The 26,151-nt window shown below is 38.3% G+C and overlaps 1 protein-coding gene across 2 annotated transcripts in view; it reads right to left on the bottom strand.

Annotated features, from left to right (window-relative positions):
* Nucleotides 1–3,421: 3,421 nt before the first annotated feature.
* The window catches only part of CFAP69 (cilia and flagella associated protein 69), a 37,768-nt gene continuing 15,038 nt past the window's right edge, over nucleotides 3,422–26,151 (bottom strand). Inside the window, exons 10-23 of one of the 2 annotated variants that reach the window (XM_042475595.1) lie at nucleotides 24,858–24,906; nucleotides 24,638–24,759; nucleotides 23,936–24,152; nucleotides 21,300–21,464; nucleotides 19,242–19,354; nucleotides 17,914–18,032; nucleotides 15,471–15,552; nucleotides 12,981–13,173; nucleotides 7,734–7,871; nucleotides 7,246–7,322; nucleotides 5,737–5,934; nucleotides 5,294–5,380; nucleotides 4,585–4,689; nucleotides 3,422–3,811 (exon numbers count right to left, since the gene is read on the bottom strand). In XM_042475595.1, the coding sequence (XP_042331529.1) occupies nucleotides 3,635–3,811; nucleotides 4,585–4,689; nucleotides 5,294–5,380; nucleotides 5,737–5,934; nucleotides 7,246–7,322; nucleotides 7,734–7,871; nucleotides 12,981–13,173; nucleotides 15,471–15,552; nucleotides 17,914–18,032; nucleotides 19,242–19,354; nucleotides 21,300–21,464; nucleotides 23,936–24,152; nucleotides 24,638–24,759; nucleotides 24,858–24,906 (1,842 nt within the window). In that variant the 3' untranslated portion in view covers nucleotides 3,422–3,634. The remainder of the gene's footprint in view (nucleotides 3,812–4,584; nucleotides 4,690–5,293; nucleotides 5,381–5,736; nucleotides 5,935–7,245; nucleotides 7,323–7,733; nucleotides 7,872–12,980; nucleotides 13,174–15,470; nucleotides 15,553–17,913; nucleotides 18,033–19,241; nucleotides 19,355–21,299; nucleotides 21,465–23,935; nucleotides 24,153–24,637; nucleotides 24,760–24,857; nucleotides 24,907–26,151) is intronic. The other variant, XM_042475596.1, reaches the window with a different exon arrangement.

Below are 26,151 nucleotides of genomic sequence, written 5' to 3'. Positions count from 1 at the left end.
ATTTGCCATTGATATGTTGTACTTCAGTTCTCCAAGCCCTGCTTCATCATTTCTAGTCCTTTTCCCATTCCTTACTAGTATTCCCACTCACTATTTATGGATGTGAGAGCTGGACTATGAAAAAACCAGATAAAAAGAAAGTCAACTCATTTAAAATGTAATGTTGGAGAAGAGTCCTGACAATACTGTGGACAACCAGAAAGACAAACAAATGGGTTCTTGAGCAAATCAGGCTGGAAATATCCATTGAGGCTAAGATTATTAAATTGAGGCTGTTGTATTTTTGGCCACATCATGAAAAAGTCTGACTCACTGGAAAAGCCAATAATGCTGGGAAAGGTCGAAGGCAGCAGAAAGAGAGGACGATCACACACCAGATGGCTAGACTCCATTATGGAGGTCACATACCTGAATCTACAAGACTTGTAGAGCAGTGGAGGAAAGATGGTCCTGGGGATGTCTCACCGGCAGGGTCACCATGAGTTGAAGTCGACTCAAGGACAGCTAACAACAACAACAACCCCTAAAAGCCTTTCCCCCATCACTGAGCAAATGTACATGCAGATACCTACTTTTCTTGATTGTGGATGCTCTCATTTATAAAGTGTGCATGGTTTCGTCTGGTTTCATTTTTCACATAACTTCTTGGAAAAGTCCCCCTTGCTCCTGCAACATGCCTTTCAACTGTTTTACTATTCTTACTCTAAAGTGAAAGTGGTTAAGAGTATGAATAATTTGAATGCTGAAATCTACAGATCTTCTGTCAACATTGCCTGCTGTGGGCAGTGCCGGTGCGGCGGGCTGCATGATGAGAGTTGTAGTTTCTGCCTTCCCTCCAACACGTGTGCAACAAACTTTCTCCAGTCGGTGTATGCTGCAACAATGGTGCCTTTATTGGCAACACTTAACAAAACAAGATCTAACCGACCAACAACTCAGTCCCAAACAAACAAAATAAACTCTTCCAACTTCTCAGACTGGGGAATTAGGTCTCCGAGACCTTTAGGTCCAGATTGGAGTCGGGGGCTCTTCCACCAGAATGCTTCTCCAGGGGCTCCCGTTCCGCTTTCTCCCAGTCCTGGGGTTTGGGCCCCTGTTCCCACGGCCTGCCTTTACTATCCCACCACTCGCTCACCAATCCTTTCGTGTCTGTCTTCCGCCAGTCCCCCTCCTCTGGATAAGGGAAGTCCCCCTCTTCCCTAGGGTCTCTTAGTTTCAGAGATTCATGTGGGCCTGGAGGTCTCAGACTCAGCTTAGTCTGTAGGGACACCGGTCTCCCAACCCGCTGAGGGCTATGGGTTACCCTAGCTGTCCCTAACTTGACCGCTTCTCTGCGCCCACTTCTTCTGTGCCTGCACCCTCTTCCCACGCACAACTGCTCCTGCCTCTTTATACCTCTCTGTTGCTCCACCTCTCTCCCCTCTGGCTCCGCCCCTGGGCTTATTCTCCTTAATTCCTCCACCTGATCGCTCCCTCCTCCCCCAACTCTCTCCTCATTCACCTCTACCTTGCTACACCCGCACATCCTTGCCCATAGCAATGACATCTGAGCTGTACAATGCCTTACTAACCTAATGCAATTTTTATTTAGAATGTTATTTTCTCATTTCACTTTCATGTTTATTTATCTATAAATCCTAATCTTTTGAAGCCTAGTACACTCAAACACATATCAATTCAGAAATAAATCTACTCACAGGTAAATACATGGCATAGCAGTCTGAGTGCTGGGCTATGACTCTGAAGACCAGGGTTCAATTTCCACCTTGGACATGAAACCCACTAGGTGACCTTCGGCAAGTCACATGCTCTCAGCTTCTGGGGAGGGCAATGGCAAACCTCCTTTGAACAATCTTGCCAAGAAAACCCCATGATAGGATTGTCTTAGGGTTGTTGTTAAGTCAGGAACGACTTGAAGGCACACAACAACAAACAAGAAAATCCTCATAGATTTGTAATTTGATTTGGGTGAGAATGGGTTGGAGAAGTAGGGTCTACCCAGAGATAAGCCCCATTCAATGGAACTTACCCCTCCTGCATTCTGAGGATATCCCTTCTGCCTTCTCCTCACTGGACAGAAAAGGAAAACCTGAGAGGGATCTTATGCATGCACATGCTGATTTCAGCACCAAAGCCTTATCACAACAGGAGATCTCCTCTTTCAGACATGAATAAAAGGATGGGAGAGCAATTGAGTAAGAAGAAGGCTAGAATGATACGAATCAGGTAGTGCTGCTTCTGCATGATGGCTCCCATTTTGGTGTGGAGGGGCTGCATGTATACATTGTCCAGAAAATGTGCCAACAACATGGCTTTTGAGTGAGGAAGGCAGGACTGTGCTAATGAAGCAGAATATTACCAAAACAGAAGGGGGAACAAAAAAAGGAGAGGGGGATCATGAGATGGCAACGCACACACCACTAAAGGAGCAATTACAATTGCAACTAATTTAAATTTTGACTTTCATTTTGCAAAGGAAAATGTGCTGCCAGTGATGCTCAATCTCAGGAATGGTTACCAAAGATCCTGAATGGTTCATGTGCCATGTGAATCATGTGAACTGAGAACTTAAAAGATGGAACACCAGTATATTCTCAGTCTCAGTTAATGTACACTTCACTCTTTCTGGATTCTCTCACTATTATTAGAAAGAGTCTGCTGGTCTAGTGCTCTGAGGTTTCTTTTTGTTAATATTTATAAAACAAATTATTTCTGTTTTAGCTTTCATTGTTTTTGCTCTGCTTTTTATAGCATAAACATATATTAGATGTTTCTTGGGTACATGAGTACATATATGAGTTCAGACACCTGTATAAATGAGGGCTTTCGGTAACATTTCGGTGGCTACTGTAATTGAGATATTACATATATCTATATTTTTATGCTGTCTTTAATTTTCACCAAGTCCTTATAATTATTCCAGCAACAGTTCCAGATGTCTGGAGTTATATATCTTTGTACAACTTTGTTTCTCACAGCGAGAAACAAAGAGTTGCCTACCAGTAAAATGTGAGCCAGAGCTTCTGCACTGAGATTAAAGCAGAGCTGTTCTTAGTACTTCAGGTCATTTTGGTTATGGATTTCCATGAAGTGAGGCTGCTTTCTACATTATCCTTGTGGACTTTGATCCCACTGTTTGTGTTAGAAAGGGGATGAAGATGCATGTAACTGTAATGTATGAATCAGCCTTGGGACTGTTTATTAGTTTAAAGTCTTTGCCTACAACACGTCAGTGATCCAGCATTTCTCTTATTCACATAATTTTGAAGCAATTACTGGATTATGACAGTGACTCCCAATGCCACTTTCACTTTACATTCTAAGTGAATGCTTTCTTTTCTTTGTATTTCAAATCTCTGCCAATGTAAATGTCATGATAATACACATTACTGTATGCATTTATGTTACCTCTCAGTAACAATAGAATGCAAATTGAGTCAATTTGGCAATGATTAGACCTCAATGATTTTTGTAATGCACTGAATTTATTCAATAACATCATGATGTTTGCATTATTTCTAGAGCCAAAAAGCTATCTAAAAATAACTATATTTTTCAGTGTTATACAAATAGGTGCTTAAAATATGTATAAAAATTAATTGGGAGAACTGTCTAGAGCAGTATTAGGCAACATTTATTTTACAGGTACTGAACCTTTTTTGAATGAATCTATTACTTTAACCTCTTTGATCCTTCTTAAAGCCCCTCCGCGAATAGGGAGCTTTTTAAGTGCAAGATCTGTATCAGCTAGTGGGCCTCCAGTCAATTCAGAAGGTGTACTTTCCACTGTTACTAGGCGACCAGATGTAATCTGTAACAACAAAATACACTACTTAGTGCTCTGGCAAGATGAAACAAGAGCTAGTCTCCAGTATTCTTTTCTAACTGTTCCATGGAAAAAAGACATTCTTAAGTTTTTGCATTCTTTAAAAATATATTTTCAAAGGAAATATATAAACAATTATTGGGCTTGTTTTCTCATGGCTTTGCACTCTGTTGTTCTAGATCTACATTTTAGTTGAAATGTGAATATACAACATTATAATCTTATGCTTTAGGTGAGGGTTATGTAGCATTTATATGAGTGAGGAAAATATTATCTACTATTTGTACAGTCATGGCATGAAAAGGAACTTGAAAAACAATAGATAGTTATAGCTAATAAGGAGGTATAATACATAAAGAAAAATTGTATCCCTTTTCACACATCTGTTTGCATAAATGCAAACCATTTATCATAATTTCAAATCTTCTACTCTCCATATGGCTTCAATCACTTCTTCTCCTCTCCCTAACTACTAAGAAGTCTTTTAAAGGCATCTTTCTTCTTAGAGATAAACTATAAAAGTTGAAGAGCTTAAAATCTGCACCATTAGCACAACATTCTTGTATGTACAACTTTTCTGCAATGCTAATACATTTGTTTGACTGAATACAACTGATATATTACAAAATGTAAATACAATACATAGAATTCATTGAATACCTGCTGTGTCTTGATGTACAACAGCTATTTTGTATGAGATCATTTGAAACATTTTATACTAATCTGGATAAAAATGAGGAAGTGTGTATTTTACTTACAGTTGTATTTAGGCCTTTAATGTCAGTTGGATGGAATGTTGCATTATATTGTTTCACCTTTGATCTAGACATTTCTATAGATTTTTCCTGAAGCCTTTTTGCTCTCTATAAAAATTTCACAAAGTTCAGGTATGAGGTTTACATGGCACATCACAGCCAACTGTCTTTCTTTACATTCACAGTTTTTTAGTTTCAATGGATTAGTAGGTTTTTTCCTTCTAACTATTAACTTCTTCTAAACATTATGATGTACTCTATCCTCAAAATGGTAAGAAGAGTTACAGATAAATTAACTGATTGACAAGTTACAACAAACATGTTACGAATAAAATCTCTTTCTATGTAATTGATGAAAACATTAGCCAAAAGGTATAATATGTCAGAAACTTGAGAAAGTCCTATGAATATATTATCGGCATCTCTTTGGCATTTCCTCTAGTTTTTTATACCATTAGTTAGAAAAGGCCTAAATAAAGTTGCTAGTTCTAACCACAGTAGACGACTCCATCAGTGGCTGAATGGTATATAAACATACATGTTCTACATAAAAGTTTCATTAATTCAATAGGTCTATTCCAGTGGGGAACTAAAATTTGTATTCAGCCCAAAGAATTTATGGCTTCCTCAATAAAACTTTCTGCACAATAGCTTAAAAAATAAGCATCAGTTGATATTATCTCTAACATGGTCTTCTGAACTGTTTGCTTACCTTTAAAGCCTCATAATTTGATGTCCGAGATAAGAAATTTTCCCAAGACTTACTGACCATTTCCCTTTGCTTATGAAGTGAATTAATCTAGAGTATGAAAGAGAATAATAAGGGTAAAAAAAAAACACCTTCAATTAAATGTTTCTAGTGGCACAGTTCAGCTTCCTGTTTTTAAATGCAATCTTACTCTGTAGTTCAGAGTAGGATGAAGCTCATAAGGCAGGTAACATAACACTGAGTAAAACTATAGGTAGCACTGACAATTGATCTCACAACATATTTGCATATGACTTCCCATCCAAAATTGATCTGAGTATAGGTCACACGTGAGAAATCACATATCTTTTTAGCTTTTAAAGAAAACAATTCATATCAATATGTAATCAGCAAATAAATTTATTTTTACATAAATGACTCTCTTATATAATTGCTTCTTTGCTTACCTTAGCATAACATTTTTCTTCCTCCTGAAGTTCCTGGTATTTCTGGCTTTCTAACATTTCAGTCTGGAGGGAAACAACCATCCTTCCAACATTTTCAAATGCATCAGTAATAACCTGCAAAACTTCCTGGTCAGGAGTGACTAGTCTGAAATTTTCTTTTTCAAGTTCTGCACACATTTCACTCCAGACTTCACCAACCTTTATGAAAAAATGAGGAGATAAAAAAGGTAATTTATTCATCTATACCTTAAATATATATATTCAACAAAACAAACTAACAGGCAAGCCATACAGAAATGTTCTTTCATTTTTTAAAAACTACAGATAGCTGACCAGAAAACATATTAAAACAGCTGAATATCACTGGAATTCCAATAGCTATAGGGCATGATCAAGATATGTGAGGAGCACTTATCCCTTATATTTCTCCACTGGAAAACGGAGTCCTGGGGATTAGGCAATTCTATAAACTCAGCAAACTTCAATGTGTCTCCTAGAATATCAAAGTTCAAACTTCACACCATCTCTTTGACATAACCTATAGTTTTCCTTTATTGTGTACATGACTGTAATGGATTTGGGTAAGCTAGTATTACCAGAAGGAAGATCTGTAAAAATATAAATTTGTTCTGTCTTACTGAAGTTAGGATCCAAATAACATAGATTAAGAGAATACCTATATTAGCATATATGCTCATGTATAAATTGACCTCATGTATATGGATGAGTCTCTTTTATTCCCCCTTATATGGAATTCTGAAATCTGAAATACAGTTGGCCCTTAGTATCTGTGGGAGTTCTGTTCTGGACCCTACTGTGGATGCAAAAGACCGCAGGAACTCAAGTCCCATGGTTTTCAATGGCTGCATGCATGCACGGTTAGGGGTAATAGGGTTTGCCATCCGTGGATGTTTAAATCCATAGCTGGCAAGCCCACAGTTGGAGCAACTGGGCTATATTCTAAAAACCGAAACCTTTTTCATAGGTGGATGGGATAGTGACTTCTTTGCTTTCTGATGGTTCAATGTACACAAAATTTGTTTCAGGCACAAAATGATTTAGAATATTGTATAAAATTCCCTTCAGGCTATGCATATAAGGTGTATATGAAACATAAATGAATTTTGTGTTTAGACTTGGGTCCCATTTCCAAGATATCTCATTATGTATGTATATGCAAATACATATATTCCAGAATCCCCTCCCCCAAATAAATAAATAAATAAATAAAATCCAAAATCCAAATCACCTCTGATCCCAATCATAATAATAATAATAATGATGATGATGATGATGATGATGTTTTATTTATATTGTCCTGCCTCTCCCAACGAATTGAAGGGAGATTCACCATGTAGTAAAATTACGTTTTTCAAGGTTTTTTTCATTTAAAATTCTAACTTATCCTGCATAATAGAACAGGAAATAAATTTACTAGGCTGTACATTCTTATTCCTATTTGTTGCAAGCTGTAAACAGAAAACCACATTTACAAAAATAAACTCTTACCTTGAAGTCGAGATATCTACGTATAATAGCAAGTGTAACAAAATCCTTTGCAGAGAGGCCAGGCAAATTTTCAAAGCCTAAAGTAATGAATCAATTATTACCTTGAAAAAAATCATACTACTGTATTAAGATTTACATCATCACAGCAATTTAAAGATGCATAACTTCAGCAAAACAAAATGATCCCAGTGAAAGTTAGGTAGCTCCTGGTTCTTATATCCTTAATAGCTGGTTGGCAAGGAGGAATAGCCCCTTTTCTTTCTTATTACTACAGTAGCAAAAGATGGTGGACTTCCCAAAACTCATCACTGCATTTAAACAACTAAAAGCAGTTGTTATATACTTTCCTTTAACTCTGTTATTTGGTTCTGTTAACCCAAGCTGGTTTTTGTTATATAACAGAAATTATTTTAACGTTTTATATCCACCTTGAAACTACATAATGTAGGGATACAATAGAATACAGATTAAGTTTATGTGGTCTTTACCTAGTTTACAAATTATACAATAAATCTTAGCTCTCATGTTTTCTGCAACATCCATGACAGCAATAGTGGGACAACTGGCAGGCATTGGAATCACTTCTTGTGTCTTCTGGAACTGGCCAAGTAATGGCTTCTTTGTATCTACAACATAAAATAAGGAATACACAGATATTCAGCAATTGTAAATTTCTATTCAAATATAATAAACGTAAAGGTAGTCCCTTGACATGAACGTCCAGTTGTAACTGACTGTAGGGGGTTGTGTTTATCTCCGTTATTAAGCCGAAGAGCCATTGTTGTCCGAGGACTACTCTGGTGTTCATGTGGCCAGCATTACTGCACTGAACGCTGTTACCTTCCCACTGAGAAGTTGTACCTATTTATTTACTTGTATTTGCATTCTTTCAAACTGCTAAGTTGGCAGAAGCTGGGACTAGTGACAGGAGCTCACTCAAATATAATACATGGATAGACAGATAGATTTGATATTTAAATGTCAAAGAGGATCTGGACCTCTGTGAATATCTTGATTATTTACAACTATATATGGTAAATAGGATCTCTGGAGCTGCATGGAGTCTCCAAAGCTTTTTTGGTAGCCCTGTGTCCCCCCCATACTCCACAGACCTTTTTTTTGACCAAAAAAAGGGCAAAAGATTCCAAGGACGTTAATGAAGCTTTTAAAAAAGTGCAGAAGGGCCCGCAATGTATTTATACTTTAAGAATCAACTTTTTACCAATTTTAGAAATCTGAAAACTGTTTTAAGCCACTTATTTTCCAAATGAAACATTACTATTATGATGCTCAGGTTCCTTACCTGTAACTGTGGTTCTTCAAGTGATCATCTCTGCACTCACACAAATACACATACATAGAGACTTTATCAGAATGTTCCACTTGAGTAACTTTGGCACAAGCCCTGCCCCCTTTCCTCCTATTAAAGTACTCCAGCACACCAAAGCTATCCCTCCTCAGTTCCACAGTCCGACATGAAGAACAAATTCTGGACCTGCAAAAGAGAGGAGGAGGGAGGGCTGTGTCAGTGTGCACATGGCTACCTGAAGAACCACAGTTAAAGTAACCAACCTGTTTTTCTCCTTTATGGTAGTTATGCCTCAGATTTGCAAGTTACTTACCAGACGTGGATAAGGGCAGGTGATGATAAATGACAATACTGTTGAAGTAAACTTCACATCCCTACAGGATGTAGCACTGTCTGTAGTCTCATGAAATGTCTTGGACTGGGAAAATGGGGGCAGCCCTACATAGTTTCAGTTAATGGCACATTTCATAGTAAAGGCTGGAGATGCAAGTACAGCATCTGTAGAGTGACTCTTCAAGAGGCCAGGTTCAAGTAGTTTAGTAATCTGATAAGCTATCTCAATTGCGTCTACAACCCACTTGAATGCTCTTTGTGGCAATATTGTTAGGCCATGCTTGGGCCTAACACAGCAAAGAGCTCCGAAGACCTACTGAAGTCTGTTACACATAAAAAGCAAGCACATGCCAAAACATCCAAAGCAAATACAATGTGATTTCAAGTGGCAATGAAGATTTGTTGAGATATAGGTAAAACAACATACAGTGGTACCCCGGGTTACGAATTTAATTCGTTCCGCCGCCGCGTTCGTAACCCGAAAAGCTTTCGCAAGCCGAAAACCCATAGGCGCTAATGGGGAAAAGCCGCGATTTGGTGCGAAAAAGCGCCGAAAAGCACCAAAATTTCTTTCGTAACCCGAAATAACCTTCGTAACCCGGAACAGTTTTTTTCAATTGATTTTTTTCGTAACCCGGAAATTTCGTAAGGCAGCGCATTCGTATCCTGGGGTACCACTGTATTGAGACAGGTGGTACAACCTTGGGGAGAAAGGAAACAGCAGGTTGAAGGAAAACCTTGTCTCAATGCAAGGGTACAATAAAATAAGGCAAGGTAAGGATTATCACACCTCAGTGCCAGAAACTCATTAACTCAGTGTAATGGCTACAAAAAATGCCACACTGAAAGTTAACAAGGGTGTAACAGTAGAAGCCAAAGGCTCTAATAGCTCAGACATTGGTACCACACTCAACAGTTGGTGGAGTTACTAGAAGTTTAAAAAGTGGTCAAGGCTACTGAAGAACCACTTAAAAAACTCATTTTAAAAGAACAGGAATTTAAGCATGATCAAAATATCTAAGGCAACCACATCAGATTTGCAGAAACAATGCCACTTTTGCCTGTAAGAGAATGGGTACATCAGTAACTGTATGTAATTATGGTGGAAGAAATGAAGGAGAGTGGTGAATCAAGACTGACATAGCCACCCATGCAGTCCGATCTGTCATCCTGAATTTTTTTGAGGACCCTCATTAGAAGTGGGACTGAAGAGAACATATACAGCATAGATTTTTGCCACTGTAGAAAAAGCTGTATCTCAAGAAATATTTGTCATACTTTTATGGCCATGTTGGCCACACAGGCAAAGACATCTATTACTGGTCATCCCCACTGTCGAACAATGGTGCTGAATGTCGTCTAATAGCAAAAGACTATTCATGTAGCAATGACTGAACTCTGCTGGGTCTCCAAATATGTTCCTCACTCCTTAAGGGCAATTTGCAACCAGAAAGATGCTCATCACAATGCACCAAGCTCAGAATCCAGAATTTGAGGAGACTGGGAGTGGTACTTGCTGTTCATTTATGTAGAAGACTGCAGTATTGTTGTCTGATGTTATCTGCACCACTTTGCCTACTAGATTGTGTTTAAATGTGTGTCTTTACCACAGCTAGAATTTCCAGAATATGGATGTGAGTGAAAGTTCAATTCATCCTTTGAACAATGTTTTTAAACCTGCAAAAATGACAGTACATGGCCCAACCTGAAAGGAAGGAATCTGTCATGGCAGATAAAGAAGGATGGACTCAATGGAATGGGATGCCCTTTAGAATGTTCTTCTGGCTTGTCAACCGTTCTAGATCTGCCATAATACTCAGAGGGACCTGTAAATGTCTCCTTTGAGGATCCTTGTGAGGGTCACAGTTGTGAAGAAACCACTACTAAAGAGTGAGTAGATGCACACAGGTAAACTGGATGAGTGCTATTATAGCAGTCATGAATTCCAGCACCTGTTGAAGAATTGCTGTTGGTTAAGGATGAGATATGACTTGAGTTGTGAGAAGTTTTAATGTTTTTGCTTGAGCCAAAGAAAGGCAGACTCAAGCACTCCAAGCAGCCAATTAAGCTTCTGTAAGTTCAGTCACACAAGGGAGTACAGGAAGAATTTGTGAGGGCTGACGACAGTCCCAAGTCCCAAAGCAGTTTAACAGTTTGAGCAAGATGTATGATTAGATTGTGCATTGATTTCATGACGAGAAGACAGATATCTATGTACAGAAAAAAAATTACCCTTTGAATGCTGGGGAAAGCAATTATAACAGTCATGCAGTTCATAAAAACACGAAGACCTCAAACTATCTGGTCAGAGAATCCTTGTGCTGGTACAGATGTTGACTTCTTTGGATTAATGAAGTGAAAGAATTTGTGATACTAGTGCTGTTGGTTTATGTGGAAACAGGCATATTTCAGTTCAACTGGCACAAGCCAGTGTTTGCACTGAAGATGAAACCCTGAACTTCTTTGGGTCAATGTACTGATAAACTGAAAATAGGTAAGAAATAAGGCTTCCATCACTCCTAGGAACAATAAAGTTACAGAAAAAAAAATAAGCTTGTAGACTTGCATCGGTGAAGGATCCATTTGATGGCACTCTGCTATAGTAAGAATGAAACTTCTCAAAACCTGAGATGGGAGAGTGGGGTGAAATACAGAAAGAACAAAGAGATTAAAGAAAGTAGTTTAGTCAACCCTGAACTATACTTCTGTTACAGCAGACAAAAAGGAATTGAGTAGTTTTGAATGTGCAACAGAAGAGAAGGATGTGTGGTTCCCATCAAAGCTATTCCACTCTGGAACATTTTGACAGGTGCAAGGCCACAATGCACCCAGACAAAGAAGAAGAGCTAGTATTTTTGTACAATTCACTATGCGTTTTCTACTAATTGCTCCAAACAGCTATTCTCATGTTCTTCAGCAAAGCAAATGTTTTTTTTAAATCTTATTATATTATGGAAATGATAGTTATATGTTACCTTCTAACTTGTAACTTTTGATTTGTCAGCTATCTTGAGGAAATCTCTGGGTTAAAAGGTGGGGTAGAAATTTAAAAGCCAGCATTTGGTTGGATAATGAAAACAAAACATCAGGAAATATTTACTATATTGTGATTATAAATAATTTCAGGTTTTTTGTGGGTTTTTCGGGCTATGTGGCCATGTTCTAGAAGAGTTTCTTCCTGACGTTTCGCCAGCAAGATGCCAGCCACAGATGCTGGCGAAACATCAGGAAGAAACTCTTCTAGAACATGGCCACATAGCCCGAAAAACCCACAAAAAACTATGGATGCCGGCCATGAAAGCCTTCGACTTCACAATTTCAGTTTTGTTTGTACAAAATATTATTTTCAAGAAACTTGATATATTTTGGGGAAATAATTCAGTTTTGAAGTATGCCTAAATGATGAAACATTACGCAAACCATCCTCAGTAAGAAAATACAGAGCACTAATAATAGATGCTCAGGGGCAAGCTAAGGCAACCCCCCTCTGAACAAATCTTGCCAAGAAAAACCCATGATAGGGTTTCCTTAGGGTCACCAAAACACAGAAACAACTTGAAGCCACTCAATAACAATAAATATACTTTTGTAAGTGATAAAACAAATGCCATCTAGCGGTAAGAAGAGAATAAAGCACCTCTTTCTATCTACTTCTGACATTATATTTTTGTAAACATGTTGGTGTCTATGAGACAAAATCTAATTCTGGTTTAAACCAGGGTTAGAACAAACCACATTTCCCAAGTTGGTTGGTTCTAAAGCAAAAATGAAATATTTCAATTGACCAGTATATGTAAAAAGGGAAAAAAGGAAGTTGATATGATCCCTCAGCTCCTGCAGGATAATTTTTGTAATTGGTAACCATGGTCACTTGTGACTTCCAAACGTTTGTCTTATTCAGTCTTTGTGACCAACATACTGTATTTCTCAAAAAATCTGTAAGCCTATTCATATTCACACAAGAAGCACATATGTAGGATTAAAAAATTTTGGTGTTCAATTCTTTGAAAAAAATTAGATTGTCTTAAAACTTTGCTTATGCCTTACATATACAAGGGTAATTATATAAAATGCTTTGTAAATGAATGCTTACCAGCAATTCTTCCAACTTTATCATGTCTGACTCCCATATCCTCCTCCTCTTGTCTCCACAAATGTATTAACAGATTTGCTGCTGTTTGGCCTTTTTTCCCTCGCCAAGTATTGATATGACAAACAGTTTTAGAATTGTCACAGAATTCAACTAATATTCCAAGAATCTGATTGCATACATTCTTTTGATTTAACTTTTAGGGAAAAAATGTAAAATGAAAAATGTAAATATAATTCCTTACATTTATTATAATAAAACCCCATGAAGACTAATATTTTGTTCTAATGACCATTGTGAGCATAGAAAACCAAATGCACAAATGACCCTTCACATTCATTTCAATAGTGCTGAGTACTCTGCATGCACTCAGACTGGCTACATGGACTATTTCCTAACTAAGGTCCAAAGCACATCGCAGAAATAATCCAGTTTGAGACTCTTTAACTGCCGTGGTTTAATGCTAGGGAATTTTGTGAACTGTAGTTTTGAGAGACATTTCACCTCTCTGTCAGAATGCTCTGGTGCTGCAATAAACTACAACTCCCAGGATTCCCTAGCACTGAGCTAGGGCAGCTAAAGTGGTCTCAAACTGGATTATTTCTACAGTGTGTTTTGAATCAAAGAAGTGAGTTAGGAAAGCCTGTTATGTTAGCACATCCTGCGCTATATTTTGTAGTCTCCATATTTCATATCTCATATCTGGAGACAGCATGTGTTTGAGAGCCTGATGACCTTTAAGGAACATTAGGTCAGGTTCCGAGGAGAAAAGAAGCATGACCCAAGGCATGTGTACATCCAGGTGACAAGACAATCAAATCTAAATGGTTGTTTAAAAAGCTTCTCTTGCACCTGGAATCAAAGGATTTCATCGCACCTAAAACAGTAAGCCAACCTCTCTGCCTTCCCTATTATGCTCCTAACCAAAATTCCCTGTCCACCCATCCTGGGGATATCTAATCCAACTGCTGTTTTTGTCACACTAAAATTAAAACCATCAACCAGCCTGGAATCCCATTGTTGATTCCTACAAAAGGACACCTAGCCTATGTTACCTTACAAGATAGCCCATCACTCGGGGCTAGATTTTAAGTACAGGTCTCAGGAACCCAGTATGCATGCTCACAATATGCATAGTTGTCCCAGGCTGCGCTCCTTGTATGAAACTATGCTGCCCTCACCCCAGTCTGAACCACACCAGCTTTCCAGGGTCTACTTACTGGATAGGTAATTATTACCCCTCTACAAACCCCTTAATCACTGCTATCTGGTTTCTGTATTTTCATTTCAGTTAGCTCTGAAAGCTGTATCTGTGTGAACGGTTATGGAGTGTGTGTGATTGCATTCTGCCTATTTTCTAAACAAAACTCTCTTAATTCACCCAAGCCTGGAGTTCTCCTCAGTCATTACTGGTATATATGGTCCTAAAGAAAACCTAACCTTTTGTAAAATCTAATTTCCCCAACAGTTAAAGTAATACTGTCATATTTAGTAGGGATCCCCAAAGTCCCCCACCTTTTTTGAGGTAACGGTCACATGGAGCTATGTGCACTTCAACCCAAGAATTATAAAGGACTGAAAGGTTTACTGGTGACTATCTATATTTAATGTATAAGTCCTGTGGATGGGATAAAGAAATATTTCACAAGGTAGAATTTACTAATGTCATTTAGATCCACTAATTCTGGGAACATGACATTTTGCATGACATCTGATATCAGGTGTTAAATTTAAAATCTTGAGAACTGCTGCTCCTTTTAAAATATCATAAATAACTGACAAACAGTTTTTTGCTTTTTTTGTATAATCAATGTTTACAGAATAAAAGTGTGTATCTCTTACCTATTAGTTTTAGGGGTATCTGTGTTTTCAGAAAGGATTTTATATTTTAGATAGAAAAACTGATGTTTCTCTCAGTGTGTCTGATGTCTTTATGGCAGCAGTACTAATTGTGGCTGCAGTTTGTTTTTTTATAATTTCTGACAAGTAGAAACATAACAAAGATTATAAAAGAAAAACCTAGAGGCTTTCCAATTCCTAATAAGAATTATCAATTTTTAAAAATTGTGTCTTCATTTACTTGTTTTATTATTCCCTCGCCCCCTTTTGCATCTGTAATGTGTTTTAGATTATACATCTAAGAGCTGTGGTTGTTTTCTTTTTATTCATCACATATAATAGGCTTTTTACTGGAAGAATAAGTTAAAAATTCTTCAGAATGTTTTGAACATTTTGTAAATGTTTAGTAACATAATGCCCAAATCCAATAAAATACTTGTGTTAGTGTCAAGATTTTTGAATCCTTTGTCTTACAGACTTTTCTGACACTGAAAACCTACCCTAATGGTTCCTAGTCCTCCAGAGCAGGTTTTAAGATTTGGAGGGTTTTCTTTTCCATTTCTACTTAGAGAATCTGCTTCTATGAACCCTATGACTATACGGAATAGTAATGTAATACTTTTAGTGTTAATAGTTATTGTTCAAATTACTTACCATCAACAAATCAAGGAGAGTGAAGATTCCTTCTTTTTCAAGAAAATAGTCCTCTAAAATGAGACACCCCATAATACAGCACCTTAAATGAAAATAATTTCAGTTTGCAGAATCTCATTTCACTTTGTTTCCAGAAATTACAAAGAACTCACATTACACATTTCAAAAGAGGGAAAAACTCTCACTTCAATTACTTTTTCACAAAGTACTCAGAGCTTCATTGTTACACTTTGGAAACAGCTTTGTAAGAAAGCTGTGTAGTTCTTGTTCAATTTTTCTCTCTTTAATAGAACACTTATCTGAATAAGCCTCTTATTTGCTATTCAAAAGAATGCAGTTATGAACTGTTCTGGTTGTTATTAACTTAACACAGCCAGGTTTAGAAAACCATAAACTCAAGATTTCAACTGTCCTGTGGTCAACTCTTTCAGTGACATAGGACATGTCTACCCAGGCCAAATAATGCAGTTTCTCCCATCCTCATGGAGACCTGTCTTCACAAAGCAGGGCCAAATCCCCTATTTGAGTGTGGACTGCCTTCACAATGTAAGGCCAGTTCTACACTGAATCCATGCTTTTCCTCCTTTAAACTGGCTTAAAATAATTTAGCCTTTGCTTTGGATTTTGCAGGAAGATCCAAAGAACTTCATAGCAATGCCAGGTGGCTTTTTACACACAGCCCACTGTCTCACCAGGTGCACCAGGTGCAACTGCCGTGAGTTGCTCCCTCTGAGGTCACAGTGAGAAAACCAGTTGTGTGATTGACATTGGGCACTTCGTTTCTGACCTCAGAGGGAGTGGCCCGTTCTAGTGGCAGTGGTCCCAGGTGACACAGCAGGGATGCATATATAGACAACAGAGGTAACAGGTGGAATATGGGGCAGCTTTCGGGCCAGAAGAACCTGGAAGCAGCCTGGAGTATTGTGGCCTCTGTAGATAAACCCATAAACTACATACTGGACATTCATTTTGTGTTACCTTTCCTAAGTAGGGAACTAAACTCTGCATCATCAAAAGAACACAACGGCTACAAGTTTACTGCCAGCATTAGGAGGCTGATCATCATGGAAGGATAGCATATTATTAGCTAGGTTGTTTTTGTAGCAGTATCTTTGTGAAGTTGAAGGCTTTCATGGCCGGTATCCATAGGTTGTTTTTGTGTGTGTGTGTGTGTGTGGGGGGGGGGGTTTCGGGCTTCTCTAAAGATGCCAGCCACAGATGCTGGCAAAACGTCAGGAAGAAACTCTGCTAGAACATGGCCACATAGCCCGAAAAACCCACAAAAAACTATAGCAGTACCTTTGTTACCAGGGAGTGGGAAAAGCACTTGTGATTTCTTGCCTCAGGTATACAATAACCTTACCAGGCTTCTATATAACATAATTTCACCTGGAGGGAGGAATACCATTTGCTGCTTCAACTCAGTCAATAAAATGTCTTTGACCAAGTCCCAACGTTTGGAATAAACTGATGTATTTCTCTTTTATTATGCACATCTGTATGTGATTTTTCTAAAAGAAACCTGCAGAAGTTGTAAAACTGAGGCGCGTTACAGACCGCCCATTTGCCACAGCGGCAGCCTCTGAGGCCCTGATCCGCCGCTTTCCAGGCTGCGGGGAAGTGGCAAAAGACCGCTTCCCCGTGGCCTGGAAAGGGGTGTCCTTGGGGCTTCATGCCCCAAGGACACCTGACAGCAGGGACACGGAGAAAGGGGCCGAGCAGTCGTGACATAGTCATGGGGCCCCCCGTGTGGAACGGGTGCCGCCATTTTGTACATCCTGGGGACGTACTAGGGTTAGGTGCGTGCGTAAGGCACGCACTTTCCCTAACCATAGTACGTCCCCAGGACGCACTTTACACCCGTGCGGAACGGGCCTAAATTATACATAGTGATCTCCAAGTTGTAGAATGCTGTTGCACGAATATTGGTGGGAGTTACATAGATCGTACATGTTATGCTCATATTACATCAGCTGAAGTTGTTATCGGTATGTTTCTGAGTCCAGTTTAAAGTGATGGCTTCACATCATAAAACTTGATATGATCTGGGTCCAAGTTACTTCAAGAATGGCCATTTATATAATCCATAATTTAAAATCTGCAAAAGAGGCCTTTCTTGTTTCCTGACCTCTGAGAACAGTCAGAATGGCAGGTGTGAGGGAGATACCTTTTTCTGTAGTAGATCCATATCTCTGAACTGCATTACAAATTTAAAAATTGATTGGGTTGTTTATGGACTTTAAAAGTAAATAAACTTTAAGAAGATAAACCACATTTTATGATTTAATTTTTTAATGTTTATGATGATCAGTACATATTTTAAAAATCTATAAACAGAGGGAAGAGATTCATTGCCACTATCATCTTTTACAGAATGTGGCTATTGAGAGCTAAGGATATACCCACCTTCCAATGATTAACTTTTCAAAAGAGCTGTATTTACCATAAGCAGTCCAGAGCACTAAAAAGGAGACGATTATGACCCAATCCACTATAGAATTTCTTGGCATCCATCTTCAAAAATGGAATAAGTGTATCCACTCCTTCCCATCCAAAGAGTTCCTATTGATGTATCAGTCAAAACTACATTACTCTGGAAGAACTATACGTATTATTAATAATAATTTCTACTGCACTTGACAATTATTATCACCATCACATTCACTTCCTGTTTGTATCTCTTATTTACTGTTACTGATGAGGAAGCCTGGAACCAGGTTTATACCCATTACAACAAAAGCAACTCAATCTGCTACTTAGAATCCAGATGGATTTTATCATGCATCCTTGGATTCTACAAAGTCAAGAAAAGCTACTGTACTGGTTCACTTATCACTTTCCTTTGCCCTCCCAAGATTAATCACTGTTTCAGATCCCCCCATGTAAGGGAAAATCCACCTATGCTCGAGCTGCATAGGAAATAATGGGGCACATGCATGTGGTAGAGCAGCGTGCCATTGTTTTCCTCCCCAAGTGGCTTCTGCATAAGCTGGAAGCTGTGTAAAATGTGCCCGCAGGCAAACTGTACTATATTTTTTAATACAGTGGTACCTCGGGATACGAAATACCCAGGTTACGAAATTTCCGGGATACGAAAAAATCCCATTGGAAATAATTGTTCCGGGTTACGAATGTTTTTCGGGTTACGAAAAAATTTTTTTGGTGCTTTTCGGCGCTTTTTCGCACGAAACGCGGCTTTTCCCCATTAGCGCCTATGGCAATTCGGCTTACGAAGGCTTTTCGGGTTACGAAAGCGGCCGCGGAACGAATTAATTTCGTAACCCGAGGGAGCAGTGTACAAGCAAAGAGTATTTCACCTGCATAAGGAAACTATTAAGCTACAATACTTCTATGCACATGAGAGATAATGTAAAACGGTAACATAGGCCCTCGACAGACGGGCACTTTAGCACGTCCTGGCGACGTGCTAGGGTTGCCTCGGGGCACCATTTCCAGACGCCCCACAACCCTAGGATGTCACTAGGACGTCATCACTGTGTGGCGCCGTATACATGGCACACACAGCTGTGACATCACTGCTGCGCGCTGTCCAGATGGGCGCACACAGCCACGATATGTTCACGCCACCGCAGGCAGTTTGCAGCAGCGCTAAAAGAAGTCGCTTTTCAGTGCTCCTTTTCTTTCCATGTAGCCAAGCCATGCCATTTGGTTGCTGCGGCGCAGCTACGCGGAAAAGAGAGGCAGCTCCCAGCCGCCTCTTTCTGGTGGTCTGTATCCTGCAACTTGGTACAACAAAGTGAGAATACAAACCTTTCTATGAACATCATTTTCACAAAGAGTTGATAGGATGAGTAAAATATCAGTCTGAATTTCCATCACAATAGCACCTTCTTTATACTTAGATGTGGCAGTCTTTAAGATACCTAGTAGAATACAACAAAGAATCTTATGGCTACCCTTTACTGAAATTGTTGCATTAGTAAAAATTGAATGAATTTCATTTTAACTCTTCTAAAAAGATGTATGCATCTTGGTCAAAATCAACAGTTTCTTTAGGCACCACATATTCAGTTTTTAAATGGCAGCTCTTACCACTACTGCAATCTGCTTTTGAACCTCTTATAAATTCCAGAAATAATCTAGTGGTACTATATTGTAGGACCTAAAATTACTCAAAAAGTGTGAAAAGTCCTGCTAATTATTTGGACTCATCAAACATTCCAGTGAAGGTGCAGAGGCCAAGAGAAAGCCCTCCACAAAGGACCTTAAAACATGAAGGGACGAAACAGACTGCCCATTTGCGCTGGCTTCAGGGGCAGCATCAGAATGCGGTGTTTAGATGTCATACGCTCTGATGCTGCCCCAAGCTGGTGTCATGCCAAACGCCCAACCACACGGCAGCCAGCTTTGAGAATCTCCTGTAGATTGGCATTTATATGCCACAGGAGCACTGCAAAGCTGCAGCAGAAAAGCCAGCTTTTTGCCAGCTCAAAAAGGAACGGCATTTTGCTGCTTCTTTTTGGGCCAGCAAAAAGCTGTATTGGGACTGCACCATGCAGTTGCTATGGCCCAATTCCGGCTTTCTCTGGGGAGGCTTGAAGCCTCCCCTTCAGGGCCATCTGTTTCTCTATAGGACAACCTTATAATCTGGACCTACGTTGTACACTCGTCCCTCCAAATTCACTGGGGTTAGGGGCCCCTGTGAACGTGGAAAAAATACAAATAACAAAAACACTATGTTTTTACCTGAGAGAACACCTCTCTAGGAATCTCTAGGTCCTCCAGTGCAACTCTGTGGTCAACATCTGACAGACACTGATCATAGAATTGTGCTGGAGGAGCTACAAATGCCTAATGGAGTGTTCTCTCTAGGAATCTCTAGGTCCTTCAATGAAACGTTTGGTTAAAGTTGACCACAGAGTTGTGCTGAAGGACCTAGATATTCCTAGAGAGAACATATTAATAAAATCTGTGAATAATCAAATCTGTAAAAGTCAAAGCTGCGAATGTGGAGGGATGAGTGTATAGGGTTTTATAGATCATAACCAGTACTTTGAGTTGTGCCCAGAAACAAATCTGCAGCCAGTGAAGTTGGACAAGGAAGTTATATGTTCTCTGTAACCAGTTCAGGTCAACAATCTGCTTGTTTTCAAACAGTTTTCAAAGGCAGGAGTAGTCAAGACATATATCACTATAGACAGATCTGACGTCTTCAGGAATGGGGTGCAACTGGCATATTAATTCTACTGTGAAAATGTATTCCTTGTCACAACTGAAACCTGAGAGTCAGACTCAAGACTGAATCCAGAAATATACCTAAGAAATCTAGAAAGAAGTTTATTTCCTTCTCTTATTGGAAAACATTTCATTTTCTTATGTTTCTACATCTACTGCTTTTCTCTCTTTTTTGCACACTATCTATTGTAAAGGTAGTACTAACACAAATACACTTCATTTATATACTGCTTCATACTGCCTAAGCAGTGTCTAAACAGTTTACAACTGTAAGCTAATTTAATTTTTAAAGCTTATTAAATCATTGCCTTGACAAATTATTGTTGATAAAAAGCAGGAAGATCTCAGAGAACAAAGCTAGTTGGCAAAGCAGGAAGATAACAAACTGTTGTGGAAGGGGGAGTCATCAATGGTCATAACTAAAAGAGCTTTGGACTGCTTTGTCCACAGCCATGACAGGAATAACCCATAAAGTATGTGGATTGCTCCTCCACAACATCCAGTGAATAAAACTGCTTATTAGAAGTTCAGAATTAAAATTTGAAAACATAAGAAGAAACAGCTGCATGTATTTAGCTCAGCAAGGCAGACAAAGCTGAATTAATTAAGTTAAGATCTTAAGCTATACTTCACCTAACAGCTGATGAATTGCTCCATGATCACAAAGATCAAGATTCACTGCATCATCACAAAGAGACACAACAGAATACAGCACCCTCAGGCTGTAGCGCATCTGGGAAAGTTTGGTGCCACGACCACCTGTACCATGGAAACTGTTACCTTGAGCAAAGAATGGGTCTGCAAACAAAAGAAATTCAAACAACTTATGCAGAACAGTGTGTGTTCAATCTGCAGCAGTTTTTAAAGCTGCAAGTCCTAACTTTTGAAAACAATTTAAAGAATATTAAATGTGACATAATTGTAGGTTGTATTGCACTGTATTGTACAGTATTGTATTTTGCTGTCATATCATATATATTTTTCTAGTATTTAATTAGGTATCTATTTCAGTGATAGCAAGACAAAAGAAGAAGGAAGAGCCCTCCCTCCAATCCATCTGCCTTGGTCCAGGCCTCAGAGGGAGAGAAGAACCACTGGACCTCATCCCCTTTCCCTCCACCATTCCCTTCTCCTTTTGTGTCGTATCTTTTAGATTGTAAGCCTGAGGGCAGGGAACTGTCTGATTAATAATAATTGTAAGCCGCCTTGAGAGCCATTAGGGCTGAAGGGCGGGATACAAATACCTAAATAAATAGCTAAATAAAAATGTTAATGCCATATCCTTCTAATTGCAATAGGCTTAACATATGGGTGGCATGCATACTTAATCTACAATAAACTTAAAGTTAACAAAGAATTTAAAAATCATTTTGTAAGAAAATCCTTGATTAGAATCTGGCTTAAATATAAAATACATCTAATACCAAAAATACCAAGATAGACATCAGTAAATGAAGCTTTCTACAGAAGAGAAAGAATGGTTAAAAACAAATGGCTAACGTATAAAGATCTTATAATCAAAGAAAACAGTAGATATAGATTGAAAACCCCAGAGGAAATAAAACAAGAAGGCATTACTGTAATTACAATTGGTTTTTGTATAGAAAAATTAACGAGAGATACAAAATGGACGAGAGGACAAATCAAATTGAGAAAGAAGAAACAGAAGTGGAAAAACTCCTATATCAAGAAACTCAGCATCGTATATCAAAGCTCTACAAATTAATTTTAAGATTAGAGATGGAAGGTGAAACGATTAAACAATACATGATCAAATGGGCACAAGATATCGGGAAACCAATTTTACTTGAAGAATGGGAAAAATTGAAATAAAAGAATAAAGCACACCCTCAGCTATGATATAAAAGAACAATACTACAAAATACAATATAGATGGTACCTCACACCAGATAAAATAGCAAAAATCTACAAAAACACAAAAGATACCTGCTGGAACTGTCAAAAGAATAGGGGAACAATGAAACATATGTGGTGGGACTGTCACAGAGCAAAAAAATTCTGGTCTATCCTATATAAAGAAATGCAAAAAATCGTGGGCATGGAGATTGAGTTTGAGCCCACATTATTTATATTAGGCATGACAAATAAAGAGTTGGAAACCAAAGCAGGAAAAATAACATTCTATTTCATTTCAGCTGCACGGACAATATTGGCAAGAAAATGGAAAAACAAAGATGAACCTACAAAAGAAGAATGGATTTAAAAAATTTATGACTCAATGGAAATGGATAAATTGACAATTTTACTGAGAGATGGCAACACAGAACAATTTAACAAGGACTGGTCTTTAGTGATAAAATATTTATCAAAGGAAAAAGGAGAAAATAGTATAATTGCCTTCAAGGATTAAACAGGAAAGAAAAGAATATCAGTTTCCCTTTAATGGACGAATATATGCACATAAACTGAAAGTTTAATTATGTGAATTATATGAATATTCTACATCGCAAATATAAGATTAGGGACATGTGTCATTAGTAGGATTAATAGAAGTAAGTATAATTAACAAGTTATAGGGAAAAGAAACGCATATAAGGTGGAAAGAAAGGATATATCAGAAAGTCAACGTTGCGATTCAAATTTCAATATAATATCCAAAGTAAAGGAGGGGAAGTGCATTTTAGATTAATGTTTAGATACAGTATAAGTATGTATGTAGGAAAGCAATATGTTTGTTTGTATGTATGTATGTATGTATGTATGTATGTATGTAAGGTTGTCACTGTGTTTTTTCCTGTTTTTTAAAATAAAAAAAATGTTAATGGAACAGCAAATATGCTTTATAGAGATAAACAAGGACACTGTCTTGGCTTTCCCATATTTTAGAACAGAAATAAAGAAATATGGAGGCAGGAAGGAATGTTGTACATATGGTCCAGTGACCATATGAGGCAACGAGAACACTCCTCTTCAGATGATAAAACTAATCATCGTCACCATCATCATAGTATACATGTCCAGAAGTTCTTGAGGATTCCTCAAGAAACACATTGTTCCTCAGCTCATGTTGTTTCTTAAACATGCAAGCTTGTTTACACAGTCAAAGAATAAGGGATCCATTCAGATCTTGGGAGCATTATGTGGTTTTTTAAAAAGTTTAATAAAAGATCTTCAGGATGAGGCAAAGGAAAACAATGTCAATTAGTATTAATCTCTAACTCATACCAGCTTTAAAAGAAACACAGCAAATTCAGTTGTGTCTACAAGCATTGTATATAATAAAAAGCAGTGCTATCCTGGTTACTCACCATTACTTGAACACCATTCTAGAAACATGAGAAGGCGTGTATTTCCTTGGTTCATAATGTAGTCTTCTACTAGTAAGGGAGCCATTGTGGCTAAAGTAGCAATGGCAAGAAGCTGTAACTCTTCATACTGTGCTGCAGACATGGCAACTGTTCCAGACTTTTCATTTGGTTTCAGATAATTAAACAAAGCCAAAATAACCTTACCCTCATGAAGCAGCTACAGAACAAAAGAGTGTAAGACAGAAAAACATTACTTTAAAAGGAAAATAGAGCATTTTAAAATTATAGAATTGAAACCAAATGCTTTTAATGATTTTTTCCTTTCTACTAGAGCTTGTTTGTTGGGATTGAGGGCCTAAATACTGTACCCTGAAGGGATCAGATCCTGTCTGATCTGGGAAACTAAGCAGGCTTAGCCCTGATCAGTACTTGGATGGGAGACCGCCAAAGAATACCACAGCTATAACATAGATTTCAGAAGAAAACAATGGCAAATTACCACTTAGGCAAATTCTTTGCCTAAGAAAACCCTAAGAAGTTAATGTGGTCGCCATAAATTGATCAACAACTTGAAGACACATGCACACACACATTTAGCGATGACATCTGATGTGTAAAGAAATATTCCCTGTACACTTCTAGACCTAGATAATTAAAAATGATAAATTATTAAATCATCCTACTCATTCTGTTATGTCCTACCTGCACAGTACATAAATCTTTTGCTAGTACGGTAAGCATGTTAAGCAGCAGCTTTTTCAGCTCAAAATCTTCATAAGAGTAAGTAAGCTTGAGGCCTTTTACCAAAGGATTGTGACTTTTAACTGTGAAAAAAAACCCAAATGTTGCTTTACAAATACATAATCCTAATGCTACAATAATAAACTGCAGTACCAATTGCTAAAAATGCAAAATTGTTTACCTTCAGTAAAGGTGGCAAATAGTATTAACTGCTTTGCAAATCCAGTTTCCTAAAAAATACATATGTACAGGTAAATCACAGAAAATAATATTTTGATTTACATTTTGTTTTAATTAATGGTGCCAAGAGATGGGAATATAGGTGAAGGGCAGAGGATGGCCCTAACAAATAAAATAATAATAAATGGTAGACCATCTTGTTAATTTCTAGAAAATATTAACTATGATGGAGTATCTGAAACAAACCTTGGTATACATTTTCATAAACAGACAATTAATTAGATGGCGCATCCACTGCGAGACGGCTGTGAGGCAGGACGAGACTTGCTGTTCAAGCCTTGGAGAAAGGTCAGGGGTGGAAAGATATAACTGGGTGTCATCGGCATAGAGATGTAGCCATACTGCAGAAATAAAGCAGCTTGACACCACTTTAATTGCCATGACTGGGATTTGTAATTGGTGAGATATTCAGCCTGATCTGTCAGGAGCTCTAGTGCCTCACCAATTTACAAATGCCAGGATTCCATAGGACAGAGTCATGGTAGTTAAAGGCCTGTTACAGACAGCCAAAATAAAGCTGCTTCGAGTCACAGTGGAGGTATGGTGTTTCAATGATGCATGCGTCCTAAGAGTCCAGAAGTCGCACCAAAGCCATGCTCCAGCCCTAAGGACTGGAGCATGGCTTTGGGTTGTGGCTTCTGGACTCTTAGGACGCATGCATCATTGAAACACCATACCTCCACTGTGACTCGAAGTAGCTTTATTTTGGCTGTCTGTAACAGGCCAAAGTGGTGCTAAAGTATTTTAATTCTGCAGTGTGGCTACATGATGAGATATAATTTCCCTCCCCTGGAACCTGCAGAACTATTGAAGAAACTGATAATTGGTTCCCATAAGCAACTTAGAGAGCGAAACAAATTAACACAGACAAGAGAAGAGTAAATATGCAGAAGTGAAAGAGAAATTCCTAAGAGGCTCAGAAATAACTAAGCAACCTAACTCTGAAATAAGTGAGCCATGGTAAGAACAACCGCAGAGGATCTCCAAACATCAGCAAACTGAGCAAAGTAGAATTCCCAAATGCCAAAGCTTTAGAAGGATGTCTCCTCTGCAGACCAAAATGAATAGTCATGATAAGTGAACATGCTTCATTCTCAATCTGTGTGAAGGAGCCATCCTGGAATAGGATACACCTAAGATAAATTAAGTAACGATGAGTAGGCAGCTGATATATTAAAGGTGAGAGGACATGCTGGAGAACCCAATGCAAACTTGTTCAATCCATCTCCTGTTTA

The sequence above is a fragment of the Sceloporus undulatus genome, chromosome 6 (genome assembly GCF_019175285.1).
Source record: "Sceloporus undulatus isolate JIND9_A2432 ecotype Alabama chromosome 6, SceUnd_v1.1, whole genome shotgun sequence".
Lineage (NCBI taxonomy): Eukaryota > Metazoa > Chordata > Lepidosauria > Squamata > Phrynosomatidae > Sceloporus > Sceloporus undulatus.
The sequence above is the reverse complement of the archived record's forward strand: the minus strand, read 5'-3'. Positions and strand labels throughout refer to the sequence as shown.